Source organism: Aquila chrysaetos, chromosome 10 (assembly GCF_900496995.4).
Source record: "Aquila chrysaetos chrysaetos chromosome 10, bAquChr1.4, whole genome shotgun sequence".
In the NCBI taxonomy this organism is placed as follows: domain Eukaryota; kingdom Metazoa; phylum Chordata; class Aves; order Accipitriformes; family Accipitridae; genus Aquila; species Aquila chrysaetos.
Window position 1 is genome coordinate 15227729 of NC_044013.1, and position 21989 is coordinate 15249717.

The 21989-nt window shown below is 36.3% G+C and overlaps 1 protein-coding gene across 13 annotated transcripts in view; it reads right to left on the minus strand.

Moving 5' to 3' along the window:
- Positions 1-21989, minus strand: part of ACAP2 (ArfGAP with coiled-coil, ankyrin repeat and PH domains 2) — a 71101-nt gene that overhangs the window by 30358 nt on the left and 18754 nt on the right. For 7 of the 13 annotated variants that reach the window (XR_003925234.2, XM_030027011.2, XM_030027021.2 and 4 more), the window contains exons 2-10: positions 21167-21224; positions 18365-18484; positions 16979-17032; positions 13198-13256; positions 12513-12696; positions 10176-10220; positions 8962-9057; positions 4340-4414; positions 2949-2960 (exon numbers count right to left, since the gene is read on the minus strand). Coding sequence is in view for 12 of the 13 variants with exons in the window: in XM_030027011.2 (XP_029882871.1) it covers positions 2949-2960; positions 4340-4414; positions 8962-9057; positions 10176-10220; positions 12513-12696; positions 13198-13256; positions 16979-17032; positions 18365-18484; positions 21167-21224 (703 nt within the window). In the remaining variant the exon portion in view is untranslated. The remainder of the gene's footprint in view (positions 1-2948; positions 2961-4339; positions 4415-8961; positions 9058-10175; positions 10221-12512; positions 12697-13197; positions 13257-16978; positions 17033-18364; positions 18485-21166; positions 21225-21989) is intronic. The other 6 variants (XM_030027010.2, XM_030027013.2, XM_030027017.2 and 3 more) reach the window with 1 other exon arrangement.

Consider the following 21989-nt stretch of genomic DNA (forward strand, 5'->3'; position numbering starts at 1 on the left):
CTTCATTTCAATTAAAAGGATAAAAGTAGAAAAAGGAACTGGATAAGCTGTGTCTGATCTTATAGTCTCTGCTATTTTGTAATTAAATAATAGGAGAAAAGCAGTCACATTATAGTTTATTTTTATCTTGGCGCATGGAAAAGTTTAGTGAATCACAAAAAAATAATCAGGGGGTGGAGAGAAATACATCCATATCTTTCCAGTGACCTGCATAAGAGAATCACATGTTAATAAACCCAGTCACTTTACATGATTCAGAATTTTGCATTCCTTAAGCAAACACACAGCTGATAAAGACTGAATTTTAAACATAATTTATTTACTAATTAGGTGTCAGTTAGGACTGAAGTACATTTCACTTAACCAGAACTAAGAAAATTAAGCGAGTGCTATGAAAGTTACACTGAAGTGCTATTATCACACATTTCATTCAGATCTGAAGGAAGGAAAATCTATGGCTTCTATTCTGATACTCGTTTTTCAAGGTTGGCCAGCTACTGGAAGAGAAACATGTAAAAGTAGGTTATATAAATGAAACGTACAGCATGCTTTCGTGCCTTTTTTTTTTTCCTCCCGCCTTTTTCTTTAAATGCCCATGAGGGATAGCAAACCACTTGGCAATGGAAAAACAACTTTCATTTCCACAATTAACACTAACCTGGTGGGTCACAGAATACTTACTATTCTTGACAGTGTTTCAGTGAATGCATTTTCACACGAGCTTATCAATTTATCATTTTGTTACCAAAACATAAACCCCCATACTTTTCAGCAGCAGCGTTTTCGATGTACTTTCAATATAAAGATTGCTAGCAGGTCATGAAAGCTATTCAAGCCATTTTACCAGTACATCTTAAGGAGTGTGAGTATCAGCATTTTAACATTGAATATGTATTCAATATGGTTTTTTACTTTAGAGAAGCAGAATTTTTAAAATTTTTAAAAAAGGCAGTAAATGCGGGAAGCATAAGTACTAAAGAAAACACTAATCTGAAAAGTTACTCCAGCATTTACTAAACAGAAAACCTTAATTGTACAACCCACCCATTTAGAAAGTTGCTTCCATTCCCTTCCCATCCCATCGGCAAAAGAGATGTTTGTCATGCTTAAGTTGGAAGGCCCTTGTGGAAGGGCTTAAAACAACAACAGACACAACAAGTAACAAGGTTTACAGTCCAAGACAAAGTGAAAGAAGGCGAGAGAGTCATTGAGCATACAAGTCACTTGAAATACTGGCATATCTTTGTTTTTTGAGAGAGGAATTAGTTTGCATTACTTCTCATCAGCAGCTCTGGTTTATGCATGCTTTATGACTGTGGTAGCATCTGGTTTCCTATGACCTTGTTTACTCAAGATGTTAAAAATTTTTAAACCATTCTCACTCCAGCTGTTTCCTGAGCAGTTCTTTGGATGCAGTTTTTTGGTTTGTTTTTGGGTTTGTTTTTTTTTTTTTTCATGAAAAAGGGATTTGAATACAACGAAAACTATTTGAAGTTTGATGCAAACATTTTTCCTAGATCATTTCCCTCATTTTAGAAAAAATATTAGCTCTGTCACAAAACCAAAAAGCCATAATGCTGTTTACAGGCCCAACCAATTTTTACATTTTCTTAATTCAACATGTTACTACAGCAATGGGCTGCAAACTGTTCAGAAAACAACAGTTACAAGTCTTAAGTGATACTGACACCATGACACCACTCTTTTAAAATGAATCTTTCCCTATAAAAATATATTGCAAAAAGTTCCCAGAATGATCATGACATTTCTACATTCATAGTAGGTGTTGCTCCAGATTAATACGGAAAAAATAATTTCTTAAACTAAAAAAAAAAAAAAAAAAAAAAAAAAAAAATGTTTCCTCCATATTTGCTGAGTAAATAGAACACAAAAGTTAAAACAAACAAACAAAAAATCAGACATCAGTTCTCTTAAAATAGAAGTCAAATTATAGTGGTGACCAAGCCCTTCCATGACTTTTGTATTAGCCTCTCAGACAACAGCCTAATTAAATAGGATGATGATTATAAAGAAAAGTGACATGAGTTATTTAATTAGTGCAATTATTCTGCATGCATATGCACATATATGCAAACACAGGTAGTGGGTGGGTAGGTGTGTGCACATGTGCACTTACCTATACATTTCAGAAAAGGAACTGTTCTTTATCCGCACAATGAAGAAAAGGCATCATTCTGAAGCATTAGATTAAAACTTCAGTATATTAAATACACATATACCTCATGGAATATTCAACACAAGAAGCAGAAGTTTCAGTAGTTATAAAACATGGAAGGATTTGGCACTGGAATATTTGGGAACACATGCCTAAGAGGCAGCCCCGTGGAAAGCAACATGACAAGCCATGAGAAGAGAACAGAGAACAAGGTAGCCATCCTGGTCAAGTTGACCAGATGACAAACAATGATATAGAGAACCAGATCCAAGGTCTAAGGCAGTTCAAGATTCTCAAATCCCAATGAGCTGGAAGTAAACTTGGTGGGAAGGTTGAGAAAAGCAAGTAGGAGGAGACAAAAAAACCAAACAGTCAACATGATTTGAGTAACAAACCAAGAAAACGATTAGACAAGTTATAAGAGGAATCTCCAATAAAGCATGCCCTCCAAAGCCTAAATGCATTAATCTAGGCATTATCATCACAGAAATGCATCAGTGATTTCACTGATAAGGATAGGAGACAACATACACAACTTGAAACACAGAACTTTAGACGACAACATGATACAATCCGACTGCCCTGATTATATTTTAGAGACAGCATAAAACTGTCATTCAGTTAAAATAAGGAACAATATATAAATAACCTCATTATGATTGCCATTTGTACTAGAAACCAAGAATATTTATATTACACACAGATACAGCTTATCAAGTTTCATGAAGCTTAGAAGTTTCAATAACCATTGATACTATTAGAAACAGTTTACCTGTAAAGCAGCCTTTAGCAGCATTTGAAGAAAAAACAAAGACTGTAAACACCATTGGCAACAGCAACGACCATAATTCACCATAACAAGTTATTATTTCTATGGCCAAAAGATAATTGCCCATAACTTACATCCTTCACCAAGCACCACTGTTCTCTAACAGTAAAACCCTCAACTACTGCCCACTCCTGAAACTAGGCCTATTGAGCTCAAATTGAAATTTGAATGTCAATGTTAATTCTCAAGTTCCATCTCCTTCCCATTTCCCCTCTTTCTTCCCCTTCTTTGCCTGTAGTTATCTCCTGTCTGCCTCCTAAAACAGCACATCAACACTGCCCTAAAACCCATCACCATGTCTGCTCAATTTCATGGTTACAGCCATCCTAATGCTTCCCACCAACTCCTGCAGGAATGACAGGATGAAATGACAAAAACATTTTCAGCAACCAAAAATGTTACCTTTTCCCATTAGTATTAATATTGACTCCTATTAAGGCTACCTAAATTTTAATCTTAGCATGTTTTCATTCCTGAATTTATTTACTCATCAGATTTCATTTACATTAGGCTTTTTTAATTTATGCCACCTGAACCAATACAGAATGTATTTGAATGAGAGTAAGAAGTGTTGCATTACCTTTAAATTGGTATCTACTCCCTTTCAAATGTACCTGCAGTATTAGCTCACTACCGGAGAGTTCAGTGGAAATATTTTTAACTTCTAGCATTATACCTGCAAAACCAATACTGATCTAGAGCTTCTGAAACATCCAAACAACAGAAGTCATTCCCCCCACAAAATGAATTATCTAAATTTTTCTCAACAAGCAAAAATAAGAATTATTGCACGTACAAATCTTCCCAAACCAGCAATTTAATATTATCATTTTCATATTTGTGTACAGCTGAACACCATACATTAGACAGCCTTTACAAAAGTTTACTTTTGCTCTTTATATGCAATAGCAGCTGCCACACTACCTCAAAGTGCTGCATTCATATTTGGCACAGTCCAGAAAGTGTGTCCTATGACTGTAGGACTGTGCAGCATATACACCTCTTCTACAGACACGCAAGAGGGGAAGATAGCAACTTTTACAACTATATTGAATCCAAGATGTAATAGGAATTAAGACTTCTAATGAAATGTTAGAGTCCCAGCGTTCAAATAAATTCTACTGTTCTATGTTTCAAAACTAAACATAATATTCTGTTCTGTAATACAAAAAGCTTATCTACAATCCAACCCTATGCTTAATGATGTGTAAGTCTATTTCTCTGCACTAAAGATACCACCCCTCACAGTTCCGATGCAGAGATGCACTGCTGGGGAGAGATATTAGAGATACAAAAATGTGTGTGCAGTCTGCCTTTTACATTGTCTCAAGTACCTTTTGTTGAATAGTGGAGTGCTTTTGCTCCATATCTCTCTTCTCCTTTGCAGCATCTACAGCCAACTGATCCAGCTGTAAAGAGAAACAGAAAATTGGATCTTTAGATATCAAGAGAAACTTGGCTCAGTAGATTTCATAATGCTGACAAAAAAGAACACGTCTAGACATTGCATGACTTGTTTTATTTGCATAGTATAATTACTTCTCTGGTCACAAAGTGTTTACCTTGAATTACCACTGAAGCCTCATTTAAAGCACTGCACTACCATCCTGAATTAACCTCTACAAAAGGTGTACATTTCTTGTAAGCCTTAGAAGAAATGTTTCAAAGAACAGCATGGTGCCAAGCATATGCGACTATACCGCATTGGTGCTCAGTCTCTGAAGAGAATGACTCATGCTTTAGCTGTTCTTGCTGGCTGACTGGCCTATGCAGCAGCACTGGCATTAGCAGCAAAAACTAGGAATGAATGTTAGTGATTTTTCTCCTCCACAAAATGGGGGAACTGCCTCAACCAGGCTTTTGTATTGATAGCTTTGATCAGGTCACCAGCAGTATTTGAGCAAGATTCCTTGAAATCTTAGGTAGAATCATTCAAACTGTTTCTAGTTTAAGAAATAACAACAATATGATTTTGCAAATAAAACAGAGTGTCACAACAGAGAGGATTTAAGTTAGCATCCTTACAAAGTCTGTGCTGATTAAAAAAAAACACTACCAAAAACTTGCTGCAAGCATGTCTGCAACACTACTTTATTAACGTTTTCCTTTTAAAACCAGAAGGAAAAAAAAGGCAGGAAATGTAAGATATCCTATAAGAGAGTAAGGTTTTTTTGCTTGGGATTTTTTTTTTTTCCCCCCCTTTTTTTTTGGTTGGGTTGCAAGGGTTTTTAGGGGTGGGGTGCGGGTTTTGTGTGTGTGTGCGCGTGTGTGTGTATTTTTGTTTCGGTTTCTTCCAGACTTTGATGTTTAAATAGGAAATACGGTGAAGTGGAGGAACAGATGTTGCCTGAAAGACCAGTTATCTTGTGTGACATGCTATGGAATCTGACGAACTCCTCCTTTATCCAGCCTTTAATACAAGACTGCCATTAACGCCAGTCACAGTACCTTACTGAATAACGATGCAGATGCAATACCAAACACAGCGGTACAGTGCGCAGCTTTACATCTGCGGGACAGACCTCATTCTACTCCAGGCCTAGAACGAGGAGACCCGGAAAAGTGTGCGACACCAGTTTTCCAGCCGAAGTCAGTCACGTGGCAGAGGGCACAGTCTGACTAACAGAACCTCCAGTTCACACACAAACAGGATCACCTCCATCCACTCTCATAACCACGAGTGAGAACCCCTGCCAACTCTGCTCATTTTTGCCAGTGCTGTATTTCCCCTGCTTAAAATGATACAAATGAAAGAAAAGAGACAATAACTGGCTCCTATGCCCTTATGCTAGAGAGTCTCCAGCAATTAAGGAGCCATCAGATAACTAGGACATCTGGATCCAATTTCATACTCTGTTACTTTTCTTAACTTGTCTCTTCCTGGCTTCTTCTCTAGTCCAAATGACAATACCAGCACTTTCACACCTTACAGGTGTTTATGAACATGAACACATCAAAGACTGAAGTGTCCAGATGTCCTATTTATGTAGCTATATGACTTAAAAATGATAGAAGAGCCTCTAAAACAGAGGCTAGGCTGCCATTGTGCTCTAAGACTGTTTGGCACCAAGAACCCTGGGAAACCCATTCTTTTGTGATAAAAGGGCTTTTGTGGTCCAAGGGCTGTTCAAGACTTTATAGGAATCAAGTTTCTTGCTAAAACCTCAGATTCAGGAATCTGCATGTGGCCCCCAAGAAGTTCTTCCTCCTACCCTGCTAGATGAAACAGAAGGTAGCCACATTCAGATTAGGGCAATTATCTCTAATTTATCTTAAATGCAAGTGTTTGAAGACACATTTACTACAGCATAAGTGCCAAAACAAATTTCTTAACAGCAGCTCATTTCTCATTTACTTTTTTTACTATCAAGACAGCATTGCATCATTCCAGTTTCCAAGCTCAGACCAGAATTTATTCTTTTCACTCAGGTGAGCAGTACATTAACAGTCTTAAACAAAAAAGACCAACAGCATACAACTATCAAGAGCTGGGGCCAATCACACTAAACTACCAAAATCCCAGTCATTATACCACTACCAGGTGGTCTTCAAAAAAATTGGCGTTTTCAAAATACTGCATTTCCCAGTAAATGTATTTTTATAAACATATAGTGCTATAAGTGGTATTCTGTAGATAACTAAATCAGATTAAAATGTTTAGCTTTTTCAATAGCCATCTCAGAATGGAAATTCAGGTAGGTTTTCTTCTTAAACTAACACCACATTTCACATGAAAAGTGCCAAATACCGTAATTTCCATCAAAAAGTTTATATTACACTTGTGTGCCATTACAGATTCCCCTACAATGATCTGATTCACAAGTAATCCTACCCTAACCTAAAATATCCAGAAAGCAAAATTGCTCAATCCTATTCCATCATGTAAACCAGTTATTTTGAAAATGCAAAACAAAAGAATTAAAAATTATAACTATACTATTTAAGATCACTTCAATTTTAATACTTCAGGTGGTGTTAAACCTTGTAATTAAGATCATACACAAAATTTATGTGGGAATGAAAATTCACCAACAGAAAGAATCTGACCGTATTTTCAGAAAAATCTAGCAAATCCCTGTTTTATGTCACAACATACCTTCTTCTCTCTGACCTGTTAAAGGCAGAAGCTTCAACCAATACAAACTGCAAAGCCATTAACTGTTAAACTTTCATAAGCTATTTACAAGTCTACTTCTGTCATGAAAAATATCCATTACTTAAATGCCAAGGTCTGCCACAAAAGAATAATTCAGCAAGTTGTACAACTTTAGGGTCTTCAGTCTATCTTTGCTCCAGTTACAATATATTTTAAACATTCTCAGCTTTGGATTTTCTAAATTTAACTCTTTCAGTTGCTATGATACCAGCACCAAAATGAATGTTACACAGTGCTCCTTACCACATGAGGCAAAAGGATGACCAGCCATTGAAAAATAACCTTGAGATTATTTGAGCGAGGAACACAATGATATGGAAACATTGAAGGCTAGCTGGTAGCATAAACCACTACCAACTCCGTAGTTTTAGTCTCCTTTCCCCATCCCCTCTTCTACAGAGGTACAGGACACATTCTATACTATCAAAACACTACAGTTCAATAATTACAATCCAAAATGGAAGGATGTGAAAGAATAAAAGGCACAACTAAGGACAGTCATGTGCACCTGAACCCTTCAAGTGCCACTATTACACCAAACACAGAGGGCTATAGCTGTACACTCACTTCCCTTCTTGATGGCAATGCCAGCTCAGACAGCCTGTCTCTCTTCTCAGCTCCATCACTTGTTTGCCACACACATGCACGCACCTCCCTGATGTGTGTTTGTACAAATAATTAAGACCCACAGTAACCTGACTTGGGACTAGTCTAGCAAAAAAGTAACTATTTAGACATTTGATGGAGTTTTCTACAGTTCCCAATCTGCATCATGGCACAGACACAGAAGCAGGTTGTGGGGCACAGATGACAACAGCACTGTGGCAAGAATTACCAGCTCAGAACAATGTCATTTCTCAGACACTCAGCGATACATCCACTTGAGATGAATGCAAATAAATGTTTGCTGTCATTCATTTGCTTTTGTATCTGGACAGACACTTAGAATTTGGGTTGGCTTTGCTTTGTGGATCAGATTGGGAAGCAGCAATAGAGGGTTTTGCATCAGTACAGTTGTTGCAAGTCCTCAGAGGAGGGGAAAAAAAAAAAAAAAAAAAATGCGGTGTACAATTATTTCCAGGCCCATTCAGCTTGCACTGAAAACAAGTCAACATACTGCTGAGCCTTCTTCCTGCACCACAGACAGATCTTCAGTTAAATATTATATGTTCTTAATCTATTTTGCATAACCATTTTCAATGCCTCCTGTGTGCAGATGGCTGTGGTCCATCTAACCTTTTCATGAGTCCCTCACTGAAAACCCAGAAGTTGCCATTGTGTGTTCTTAAACACCACAACTGGGCAAGAAGGACTCACTGTATGAACTCAGTTTTGCACTACTTATTAAAATCAGAATTCTGTTTTATGGTCTAAGTTGCTAACATCAATGTTCTTTTTCGCACACTGTATAATTTATACAGTAAATAATGTATACAAGCAGAAGGAAAAAAAACAATCTACTTTTTATTGTTAAATATATTTATAACATGAGTCATATACAAAAAACTTTAAAACAAAATAATCCAGTTTCCTGAATACCATAGAGTACCTCAAACATCACTACATGGCTATGTTTAAGTATGTAAATCCTAAACGTGGTATTAATTTTAGTAAACAGACAACTTTCAGTTTCTAACTATTTTCATTCAAACCACTTAGAGTGTATTTTTATGCTTTGCCTTTATCACACTACAGTTACCTTTTTGTTGACTAAATCTATGATGTACCTGATACATATGCATATATCAAGTTTTCATTCATTCCAGCATATAGTTATGAATTTTTACAGTAATTTGTTACCTGTGCACCAAGATCTTTCATGTAGGGCTCAAGTTCACTAAAAAGATCATAGCCTTGATGGAAAAAAGCCAGATGGGCATACATAAACGATAACATCTAGAAGGAAAAAAAAGTACATTTTTTAAAGGACAAATATTTATCAGATATCACATAAATATATCACTTAACTAATCCACATGAACAAACTTAAAATGCAATTCCAGGCTTAATTTCTGCTCTTGTGTCCTGGCAATTTTACATTGATATCACATAGAGCTTCCAATGTTGCAAATAAACATGCAAGGTAAAGGCAGCAAAGAACCAAGCCAAAAATCTCAGAAATTAGTTAATAGGATTAACCCCATTAACAAAACAAACAGATCTACTTAAGGGCAGAAAATTACTTCTAATTCATGTCACCTGAAACTTTTGTTATCTCCTGTTTAACTAGGACATGTAAATTAGAGAGGGGCTACAGGATATATTTACTAATGATCCAAAACCACAACCTTTATGAACATAGCTGAGAAGACTGTCCAGTCTTAAAGAAGAAAACAAGTTGGGAAGATGCAGAGCAGAAGGGCAAGCAGCTATAAAGCTGTGATCCAACTGAAGTTTTTGCTATTTAAAGGAATTAAGGAAATTATGGGAGTACAACTTCAGACCTTTGAAAAAAAAAAGCACCGTTGAATTTGACAGTCTCTACCTCAGTAAGCTTTTTACAGAGATAATGTGAAGCAGAAAAGGGAATACAATCAGAAGAAAACTATCATGCAGATACAGCTGAATATTAATTTAGCAGATACTATACTAAAGCTTATTGTATATTTGCTATTACAATATGCTATTTACATAAAAATACAATTTTTTTGTAGAAAAAGCTGAATCCATCTTAGAATAGATTATAAGTAGTGCTTATGGCTTATCAAGGAATATAGCAGACCTAAAAAGCAGAATTCTTGGCAAAGCTCCATTTTAACCATGAATCGCATACCAAAGAGTCAACAGCAGTGAAAACCTTAAAGTGTTCAATACCAAACCAAAAGGATTGCCAAAGACAGTGAAGTACCTATGACCAATTATAGTAAAGGCCAAACTGTGACCAAAGTGCCAAATGTGCTGGTAATGTTTTGATGGGTAAAAGAACTAAATTTTTAATATAATGCTTTGCAGTCACATTTTTAATTTCAGATGTATTTAAATATTTTCTATACAGAAAATAAAGTGTATCTTACTGATTTTAAGATTTCTGCTCTCCTTTTAGACTGAAGAACGTTGATCTAGAAAAAAAAAAAAACGCAACTTATTTTATTCTACTTGCAAATTTTCCCTACAGAAGTAAACTTGTATTACTTCCAAATAATCATAACAAAGCTTAAAACATTGGAAGAACGTAACTCAATATCAGACTTCACAAAGCACTTTTAAAAGAATATGCACACTAGTTTTGTCACATGAAAGTGATGCAATCAGAAAAAGCTTGCAAAGCTAGAATTTCACAGTGATAGTCACAATTTTCTTATATTGGAAGGGAAAATATAAGACATCACATGCTAATTGGAAGTAATATACACACACCTTTCAAGCAAGGAAAATTGGTACCCATTCTCAAGAGACTGAATTCAACATGTTTCAAATACCCTATCTGACAGTATGAGCTAACCCAGCCCACCAACTTCTTTAAGAAGCTGCACTCAGCACCACTGCCGTCTCCTGCCAGCGGAGAGGAAAGGACAGGGGTATGTTTATTTTTTCCCCTCAGGCTGACATTGTCTAAAGTGTCCCAAAATTGGGATACAGACCCAGCCTCTGAAACGAGCAAGATCATAATAGCTTCAATAAGTAACTTTTCAGATATACTTGCACTTTTAAGCTAGCTGAAGTCACTGATCAATGGTGTTGCCTTAGAACTCGAAGAATTTCACATTATATCGAAAAAATAACTGGTTTTTCACATTCACCTAGTTCCTCTATCTTCTTTGTCCCCTAATCTTTAAGGTTGTCATCCAGACGTACAGATTTTACTTTAAAAGCCCCATTTGGCAGAAACATGCATGATCTTGTAATTTAATACCTCTAAGTCAGTTTAAAATTCCAGCAAAAGAAATAAACTACTGAAGCTATAATCAAAGCCAGATTGTACTTCCATACTTAAATAGTCAGTATTTTGGAAAACCTTCTGCAGCAAAAATAATTAAGATTTGTTTGTATAGAACAAACCCTCAACTTGTGAGGCAAAAAAAATAAGAGGAAAGCAAAGGTTTTGAAATACAGTTTAAAGACAAGTATAGCTACAGAGAGACCATAATTGTGAAGTCACTTTTCCAGAAGAAAAGAGTCACCCAAGTAAGAAGAATTCCTAAAGCTGAATTCAATTTTTGCTCACATTAATTAAGAAGTGCTGAAACTTTTCCCTGTTACTTTAAATGCATCTTTATCACAGGAACTGCTCATACTTCGAACATACGAATTCCAAGAGGCAAACGATCTGCAGTTCAATGCATACACAAGGAATTGGCCTAAAGTAATGACTGCCAGCTTCCCCTCCCCCCTGCTACTAATTTGATGTTAGTACAAATAATCAAGTGGTATATAATTCACATGACTTTTTAAACATCAAAATGAACTTTGTCCTTAGCGTTCAAAAGGCTGGAGTTCAGTGTTGACCACTGACTGCCATATCTGTACATGTGCCTCAGCCGATCGGATGAATTCCACTTCACTTTGCAGGTAAACACATGCTATTTAAAGTAAAGTTAAACTAAGCTTTAAATAACTGACCGGACTGTCACAAATCAAGATGATAATGTCTAATATAAAACCAACATAATTTTGAAGGGTTGTTCCATCTTTGATCATAGGAGAACCCCAGACCCGTTTAGGAGCCCCCAACGCCTCGTACCATCTAAGTTGCAATAATCCTGTTTTTCTGTAGTTGTGGGTTAACTATGAAACAGATGAATTGTAAGTATTGACAGAAAATTTCTTATTATTTCACAGGATTCAAAGTAGTAGGACAAAGAACACCTCTCAACACTCTGTAGGAGATCTGTACTAAAAAGCAAAAGAGTTGTTATGTTCTTGATTTCCCCATGGCACAATGCCAAACCCCAAGTCTTCTAGACAAGTAGGATTTGTTAAATAAAACACAAAGCAAACAGCTGAAATCATAGCAGTAGCCAACATCCTATATCAGAATTGTTCAGGTAATTTGTATCTCCTAGGCTAGGTTACATTTTTACCTCAAATATATAAGGAACTACAACATAGCCAGCTCAGGAAATTAATTTAGGTAAGTATCAGGAAATAATGTTTTTCCAAAATTAATTTTCAAGTTGAAAACTAAACTGTGTCATTACAGAAACAGCACTGAATACCAAAGCATTAGGCAATAAGAATGCATCAAGTAAACTAATTTTGCTCAGATTTCATTAAAAAAGAAAATACTGGCAGACAGTTATTCCTTTTTCACTGAATCTCCACAGCTTCTGAGAAGCTTACAATAAGAACTGCTAGAGGACAGATCTCTAACTATATGTAACAGATGAAATAACTTTTATTGCTGCACTTACCTGAAGAACATAATCCAGAGCTATGTGTCGAAAACATTTCCGTGTTGCAGTCAAAATATTGGTTGCTTCCTCCACTTCATGTTGCTTATTTCTTTGAACTTGGGCATTTTTCACTAGAGCATTCTCTTTTTCTTCACTAACTTTTTCAAACTGTTTCTTTGCATCTTTAAATTTCCTAATATCTCTAAAGAAGAAGGAAAGATGGATAACAAATTAATTCCAGAGCATGAAAAAAAGCGTTTAAAGATAGACAGACCATGATCATGACTGTTATAGCTAGTTTCTTTGTTTTCATATTCTTCAATAAATGCTTGGATCAAATGAAAATTATACAAAGTATGATAGAAGCTTCTCTGTCCTTCTCTTCTGAGGAAAGGACAAAATTGAAATTTAAATAAATGCATCTCATGCTTACTGGGGAAAAGCTTTGGTAAGCACTTTTTTCCCTAAGTTTAGACAATGACAACACATAATTAAGATCAGTAATTCATACTATTTCAACATTCCTGCAGCTGGATCTAAAGCCTCATTGATTTAAGGTGATTTTTGACAAGCTTTAATATGCAACTTCTCAGTTTAGGGCTGGCGATTTTCAGGAAAGATGTTTCACCAACCCACTCAAATCAGATGTTTTTAAATTCTATTTTACCTATAATTTTCCCATTACAAGTGCAAATTAACTTACTCTTTAACGAAAGTCTGAAGCTGTGCTTTAATTGATCTTTGGGTTTGGTCAAACAGGATCTGAAAGAAACTCATTATTATGTAGGTCAATAACTTAAGGGTATTTATAACTTTTCATTTTAGACATACACATGGTTATTATGCAGAATTAGATGAGAATTATTATTAAACCAATGTGTGTCTAATATCAAAATATAAACCCCTTCAAAGTAGTTTTTAAATTAAAAAAAATGGAATAAAGTAAGGAAAACAACACAAACCCAACACCTTTTGGTGGTCTTTTCTTAAAGACTGTGGTTATAAGGAGAGACAAAAGCTCCTGGCATCTTATTCTCTCATCCTGACAATGTAAGACATGCCCACTTTCATAGACCATATTTATTATGATTATTAAACAGTCAAGAATATTACTGCGCAAACAGCCTTGAGGAAACAACTTTGAATGCTAAGTAACAACCTTTTTTGATTCTTATAGACTTTCACAATTTAACCAACAACTAAAAGACATATTAAACCACAGAAAGAACATGCCCTTAACTTCTGGCAAAAAAACAGATGGAAATTAATGCTGAAAATCTAACATACATGAGTAATTAGCACCATCTCCTTTACATAATATGTTTGTAAAAAAACACCCACTGTTGAACTGCTAAGAAGAATGGCTGCTGCTTTTTTAAGATTAAGTGTCCTAAGCCATGCTTCTTGAATTTCTTATGATTTGGGGAGGCTGGGGGGGATGCAGAATATAATCTACTCATTCAAATTGTAAAGCTTGAGAAATTTGTTAAGTTTCCAAGGCCAAAGCACACCTGAATGTTAGACAACTTGTATTTTCTCTTATGACCCCAGAAATTCTAACTGAGAAACGAAAACACACATTCCTTCAGCTTCACATCTACCCTCTGAGTTTTAGGACAGAATGGAACAGGTAAATGGCTATGGGACAAATCCTTTTGCCAATTATTGTGCAAACCACAAATGATGCCTTAATTTTCAACTCCTCTACACCTCCCATTCTGCATTAGGGAAATATACAAGGCATGATCACAAAAAATAAAGAGGTGAAAGAATATAAGGAAGTAGTAGTTGGCCCAACTGAATAGAATCTCTTCCAAAAGGCAAAAGATCTTTAAGTGTTAAATAATTTTATTGAAAGAGCAAGTCAAGAACTCAAAGTTTCAGGTCAAACAATGTTTTCTTTAAACATTCTCAGTCTTAGTTTCCCTATTCACAAAACTTGGGGATGAAAAGCCATGCAATGCCAAGTACTGACAGCAAAACTCTTACCAGCTTGTTTCTTTTTTCTAGAAACACTGAGGGAAGGAAAACATGACTGAGTCCAAGTCACTCATTAACAGTGGTACTATATCCTCCATCCAGTCTCCATTTTTGGAGGTTTTCAAAACCAAATGGGATAAAACCCTAAGCAACTTGCTCCAACCTCAGAGCTGACCCTGATTTAGGCAGGCAGTTGAACCAGACATCTCCTGCAGCCCTCTCCAACCTGAATTGTCCTATATCCAACAGTAACAAATGGAAGATCCTGTTTGTATTCCCACTTTGGGAAACCAGAAAAACAGACAACTAGAATAGATAAAGAACTTCTTGACAAGCTGGAAGTCATGCTGGGACTACTCCCACTGCTGACATTTAAGCTTGCCAGTGCCTGAGGAGTGCACCAATCAAGATCAATACAGAAAGAGTATAACCAGATGGGAACTCAACTGATTAGTGGACTCCCAGAAATAAGAGCCTTGAAATTCTGCTTACAGTAATGAAGAGAAAAAAAGTGCTAGGCAGAAAAATATGTATACATTTTTTTCCTTAAAAGAACAGAAAAAAAGTGCCCAGACCATGATCTGACTAGATTTACAGCCTAACACATTACCCTTCACACACTCCAAACCAAGTCTAAGAAAGCTGCTATTTGCCATAAGCTGTCAAAGCTACTCCCCCACTACTGAATCAGTGAAGATGCTGCACTAGTCTGGTTCCTAGCCTTATTTGTAGCAAAGCCTCATATGAGAAAACCGACAGTCAGCCAGATCTCAGTGGGACCACCTCCTACCCCTTCTTCTGGAAGATGCCTGCTTCTCCTCTTTCTTCCTCTAGCTTCTTCTTACTCATGATGGTTCTCCTGCCAACTAGGACAACAGAGCTGACTCTCTGAGCTAATAAGTCTAGCTGAACCAAACAGATTCACAAAAAGCAACGCAGGGACCACAACTTGTTTGGCAAAGCTCTACCTCAGAACACCATAACATGCCTCACTTTTTATGTTTGTGTCTTTTGATAAAGGCTCTGTTCTACTGACTGTGCTCAAGCACAGCAAGGACATGGAGGGAAAAAAAGCAGGGCAGAACTCGGAGTGGTCCTACTTAAGTCTGCAAATAAATCTTCTTTTAATATAGCTTGTTCTTTGCTTTCTGCCTTCAAACTGCCCTAGAGGGACAGTTGTGCTGTGCCAAATTTTACCAAAGCACTGTAATCCACAATCACATAGAACAATAACAGCAGCAAGAATATAGGACCTAGGTCAGATGTGTCAAAGAGCATACCATATAGCAAAAACATGGTTAAGAGGGTAACCAGCAGCAAGAAGTGTGATGAAGAGTTTAAAATAGGGACAGCCAACTTGATTCATCTGCTCAATTTAATCTGCAGAAATCACTGACATGAAAGTAACACTTTCTCCCACTACTGCTGCTTTGAACCTTTGCACTAGCTTCTCTATACCACCAAAGTATCACTGTCCACTTCCTCCCCTCTTTACAGTTTTCATTGTATTAGGTGTAGCTATGTACACCTCATATAATGGAAAAGAAATCCAACTCAACAGCATTAACCTGCTTCCCTTTGTTTCCCTTCCCTTCTAAAAGCATGCATTTTCAAAACAATTATTAAGACGACAATTCTAAGAAGCTAAGTTAATGCTAACAAACTTAATTTCAGCTGAAGCTGTTTGAACTGCATCCTCTGTATCTCATTACATTTTAAACTCCTAGTGGTATAAAAAAAATAATAATAATTTTGAGTGTCCTGCATATTTTCAGCACTTTGGAGACACTTCAGTTGCTTTCCAGCAATTTGCTGGAAACTGAAAGAAAAACAATAGGGGCCAAAGAAAGAGGAAGAAAACAGAAGAACAAACACATCCCTTTGGCTTTCAGGATACAAGACTAAACTCTTCAGAGGAGAAAAAAAATAAATCAGTTTTCAATCCAGGCAAAACTAAGCTTTCCAATAAAGCCTGACGTGCTAAAAATCACCATTAGTCTCTAAATGCTAGCATTTTCTCCTTTCTCTACACTTGTCTAAATCTGTCATACTTCCAAAAAGAAAACTACACACAAACCAGAGGTGCTTCATTTTATGCATTATAAAGGATGGGGGAAAAAAAGTAGAAATTATGGAAAAGGTAATCATTATTTCAGTCCAGCAAAGAAATATGCTCATAGTTTGTCACTGCTGCCCATCAGTTTGATTAAAAAAGATGAAACAATCCAGTATTTACTCTGTCTTACAGCACTGGGTTTTAGCAAAGCTTACAAACTCCAAACAAAAAATAAAGCAAGATAAAAATCTGCAGAAAAGGGGATATTTATATACTTCATAAACAAAATATAAATAAAATATTTACAAGTATAAAATGAGAGGTATTTAATACCACTTAAACCATGACTTTGCAAATACTATCAACAAGAAAAGCTTTAGCATTATTCTGTTATCAAATATAACTGGAGGTAAGCTATCAGTGTCATGTTTCAGCTAGAAATACCTACATTGTGATAATTGATCATTTCCTGTAAGGTGTCAGAGAATTTTGTCAAGCTGGTCTGTAAAGAGAAAAACAAAGTGGTTTAAGTTAAGCCCTACGAAATACACAGCACGAAAACAATGTTTCAGAGGTTTACAGCTTTTCAGTAAAGAACTTGGGAGTTGATTTTCCTTAGCATGATTATTAAACTAAAACCATTATGCTAGGAGAACATGCGGGTAATATCAAGTAAATCTATTAAAGCTACAAGCAACAAAAATGTTACTGCTACCTACCTATATATAAAGGACCAAACTGAAGCAAAGTAGGAAAAATTCAAATTATGTGAACTTCCCATAGTTTAGTCAACTTAAACACATTAATTTACAGTATTTAATATTATACTACTTAATATTTATTAACATTCAATACTCTAACACCAAAAACCTGGTTAACATGTAGTCATCAGTACACACACATTGTAGGAACTACTGCCTCACAGCTGATATGCTTAGCAACACTGACATCAATCTGTAGAATCAATGTCTCAAACAGTTAGAAAACAACAATCCCTAATAAATTTGTATAACAGCTTATTGCTTACACAACAAGTGTAACAAAAACCTACTTGGAACCAAATAATATAAGTTTTACTAGTTTGCCATCGCACTGTTTCTAGCAAGTAAATTTCCAGACAACAGTTTCAGTTGCACATAGACTATACTGAAGTTCACAGGCATTATCTATTTCAACTAGTGTGAGAAGATGCATATATACAATTGATGTCCTATTACATAACATGCATTAAACATAGATGATATACACAGAGATGTGCACATAATTATACCTGCATATTACACAATTTCATACCTCATTTCAAAGTAACATAGACAAGAAATATTAGGTGTTCCAAATTAGCCTAACAAGACATTAGTCTGAGGTTACACCATCAAAGTGGGCTCTGTACATTTAAACATTTAAATTTCTGTGTGTTAGAGAGTGCAAGTTCCAGGACACAAGAGATCAACTCCAGGAATTTAGTTGCAGAGAACTGGCTTTTAGGACCTCATGACTAGAACCCCCTTTATTTAGCAAAGTAAACAGGGCAGCTGTTCACAGCTTCAACCTGACTTTCTCCACTCCTCCCAAGATGACTACTCCTAACCTAACACATATTTTCTGGAATTTGGAAAACCCTTGACATTGCAGGTTAAAGCTGAAACTAAACAGCACAGACCCTTGCAGTGCACCACAGTCAAAAAAGCTCAACTCTTAAGACATCCCAAAGAAAAAAAAGAGCAAAAAGGTAAATAATAGTATAAACTTCAACTATTACTCTTGCCAACTGTTATATTTTACCCCTTTTAAATTATGTTTTTCTCCTTCCATTTTCATCTCTCAAAGAGCTTACCTCAACCAATGCATCTTTACAGGAATATTGTGCAAGGTCTCGAATTCCATTCATGAACTGCTTGTTGGCTGTACAGAATGCTTTCCCAGTATCGATCATTGCAATACAAAGCTTCACCAGCTAAGAGGAGGAAAAAATGATAAAGTAGAAGTTTTTGGTGTTTGTTTTTTATTTTTTACATCACCATATAACCATGAAACGCACTGAGCTTAGTTACGTGTAAGAAAAAGATTTCAGAAGTTAAATTCCAAATTTACAGAGCCCCAAATTCTATGAAAAGCTTTCTATTGTATAGTGATAGCTATAAAAATACTATTCTAGGTCAACTGATATGCCATTGAGAAGGTTACTACTCTTTATAATTTTTTTGTTATTATTTTTTATTTGGTTTTTTGTTAACGGAGATTTTGCACATATTTCAAGAGAGAGGGCTGTATGAGGGCAAAAAGTGCAGCAACTAAAACACAACTGGTTAGAACCCAAGCACATAAGTCTCTTGTGGTTTCCGAGCTAAAAAAACCCAAAACAAACCCACACCAGTTGTCTCATCTTGAGACACTCCGAACACAGGCACAAGAAAGCAAAAGGCTATGTGCACAAAACACAACTGAAGAGAGATGGTTACATCTCAGAAGGCCAAATCAATCACGTTTTCATTCATACAACAGACTAATACTTCTCTGATGAGTTTCCATCCCTACCACTCACTGCTTAGGTCAGCACCTTAGCTGTCATGGTACTGCAGAGTCTGATATGAAGGCCAAGAGTATCTTGTGATGAATGTTTTCCCACTTTTTGAACCACTTATGCACTGGGCCATTAATGAAAGAAAGAATGATTAGTGTGATCACTAAGATGCTCTCTTGAGAGAAGGCATATTATAACTCAGTTCCCCCATCCTAAACCAAACTGAGAATAAAATCAGAAGACTGAACCTTTGTCTCTGAAGGATTTTTCAAGGACATTAGACAAATTTTCATGAAGAACAACACAGAAGTACTTGATCCTATGTTGGGGCAAAGAAACCACCCAAGTAGCCTTCCTTATTTACCCAGTAATTTTTATGTTGGCTCAGACCCTCTTAGGGAAAGAAGAAATCTGAGCATCATCTCCCACATTCTGATGAATGGCCAAGTTGCTTGAACAATGGACAGAAAAATCACTACCAACATGATCCTTTTTTTCCTTCACTTTTTCTTGTGGTTCACAATCCTGAACCCAGTGTCCTTTCTTTCAGAGGGGGGGGGGGAAAAAAACGCAGATAATATCACCCAAAGTCACAATTGTGGAACAATAAAAATAAGTTTAGTATGAATAACTGCGCAGAAAAAGTCACCAACCAAGTCTAGACAAACCATTACCCTCAGGCCATAGTTACTTCAGCTCACACAAGCAGCTTGGCTTTCAACTTAAGCCTTATACTAGATGACTTCACATTACAACTGAACTACTTAAATACTTACCTTGTGTACTTGCTTTCTTGTCAGGGGAGTAAATGGGTTTGGGTGTTTTTGTTTTAAAGAATACTAGGATACAATCTCAGGGCAAAGAGTAATACTACAATTATAGCTTTTACATGGTAGAATGGTATACCTGGCACTGGCTTCATGCAAGAGGCTGGGGACAAGGCCCTGAATAGTGCCCCTTAAGGAATTTGAGAATTCTTTTCCCCCAAAATGACCCTTTTAGATTAGTGGAAAACACAAACTTCCAAGATAGATTTTTTAGATCCTTTAAATACTTACATGGTTTAATCTACCAAAACAAGATTCATCACCCATACAGTAAAAATGTGTCTTATACCCATCAGTTTCACCAAAAGTCATACCAAATCAAAAATCAAGTATCTTAAATTTATTTTGAAAGAGCGAATCGTTACATTATTAACTACAAAAGGTAGAAATATTACAAGTAGTAACAGAAAGTCTTCAGACTTAACACTGGACACTGACTTCGCCTCTATCTTTCTGCAGCCAACTCACTGCTGTAGAAACAAAAGTTCATATTAAAAAAGTAGCTAAGGAGGTGAACAAATGACATCTGCCTACCATATTAAAACATAGGCAAAAAGTATTTTAAACATTTAACATAAAAAGCTAAGGAAAGGAGACCTTGTACAGATGTAAAACAAAAGTAAGCCACCCTTGAAATACTAGCAAAGAAGGAACAAAAGCCTCCAAATACTACTGGCAACAAAACCAATAAATAGATTGTAAGGCACGGAAAAGACGCTACATATAACCTTTTATATACATGCACAAAGCATGACAAAAAGCAGGATTAATTTTACAGTGGTTAAGTCCTCCAGATGAAAGGATATATATACCTATCCTGCTGTGACTGTGCCACAGCCTACCAAAGACAGAAAGCACTGACTTTAAATCTCTAAAACAAAGAGTATCCAGATGTCCTCACAGTATGCAGTTGTCATAAAACATAAGCTCTAAGTGCAGGGATGGCCAACCCCTGACTTTTAACTCACATGAAACCTGAATTAGTTTGCATGTGGCTCCCACTGTGGAGCTGAATCACATGAGTGTGAGGGGGCCATACAGTCAGGAGGGTATTGCACAATCCAAACCCTCAGCTGGGGGAGAAAGCAAGTTCACACTGGCTGTTGCTGCAGTTACTCAAGCTTGGGTCTCTGAGGCCCAGCTGTGCCCTCGACCCAGATCCGTTCCCTCTGCAGGAGCAGAATGCTTGATCAGCCACTGCCACTTCCCAGCTGTGAACTTTAAAACAAAACCTAAACACATCTTTATATATTTTTCAGAGCAGACATGGTTGAATTAAAAAGCTTACCTTGTCAAGTTTCAGTTCCAGTTCTGTCACATCTCCTTCTACTTCTTCTAAAGCTGCCCTGCATGGTTAAAAAATGTTTTCCTGTAAAACTTTACACAAAAATACTCTGGGACTGGGAGGAAGGGGCAGGGACATGTTAATTTAACTCATTTACTGCCATCACAATTTCACTTAAATATCAGCTATAAAAAAGCATAGATTTTAGAGAACCACAAGAATTGCAGGAAATATGACAGTACAAAGAAAAACTACATCACTGATAAAACTTACAGCTTAGTAATAAAGATTTGAGATGAAATTTTATTAATCCTAATGTTTGTCACATTGAAATAGGTTTCATCTCTTCTTGTATAACCAATGGTCTATATGTTTGAAGGTAATAACAAAGGAAAGAAACTAAAAGTCTGAGTGAAATTTCTTAAGTAATTCTTTTGGTGACTATCTGGCTCAAACCTGCAAACCTACGAACCTACAGCTATTTAATGAAGGACCTTGCAATGAGATTATGAAAAACATAGCATTTGCCACGAGTCAACTGCCTTAGCAATAAGTTCAGATGGCACACTTGTTCATATCATTTGCCTCTAGTCTAGACTGGTTGCAACTTTCAGGCCAGTCAAATTTTACTTGCCAGCAAAAGCTTCTTTTGTGAAGCATTTCTAAAGCATAACTTTTTTTGCTTAAGAGCTGATGTTTCCTTTGACACCTCCTTCCTTGCTTATTGCTACCTGCAAAAATAGAAGACTAAGAAAGGATGACACTTTGTTCAGGGAATTCATGAACATTGCTGTTTCATCAGGCTATTGCCTTGATAGCTTAAATG